The sequence below is a fragment of the Nestor notabilis genome, unplaced genomic scaffold (genome assembly GCF_000696875.1).
Source record: "Nestor notabilis isolate BGI_N333 unplaced genomic scaffold, ASM69687v1 scaffold21145, whole genome shotgun sequence".
Taxonomy (NCBI): Eukaryota; Metazoa; Chordata; class Aves; order Psittaciformes; family Psittacidae; genus Nestor; species Nestor notabilis.
In genome coordinates, this window is record NW_009930856.1 from 9,491 (window position 1) to 9,738 (window position 248).

At 60.9% G+C, this 248-nt stretch overlaps 1 protein-coding gene across 1 annotated transcript in view; it reads right to left on the reverse strand.

Annotated features, from left to right (window-relative positions):
* USP2 (ubiquitin specific peptidase 2) overlaps window positions 1–248 on the reverse strand; it is a gene marked incomplete at its 5' end in the record, with an annotated part of 2,748 nt that overhangs the window by 1,757 nt on the left and 743 nt on the right. The window contains one exon of the mRNA XM_010015622.1: window positions 15–146. Within this exon, the coding sequence (XP_010013924.1) occupies window positions 15–146 (132 nt within the window). The remainder of the gene's footprint in view (window positions 1–14; window positions 147–248) is intronic.

Consider the following 248-nt stretch of genomic DNA (forward strand, 5'->3'; position numbering starts at 1 on the left):
CCGACACCCCTTACTTGTAGCCGACAAAGCGGGGGGCGTATCTCTGGATCTGGATCTTGAACTCGGAGGGGCTCACGCTCTCATTGGGGGACGAGGTCCAGAGCAGCTGAAGCAGCTTTGCAAACTCTGTGTGCAGAGAGGCAGGTCTTCAGCACAGCCCACTCTGGTGGCATGGTGCTGCTGTGCCCTCCAGGGGAGAGCTCAACACCCCACTCTGGTGATGGGACCCGATCCTCCCGCTGGCTGAG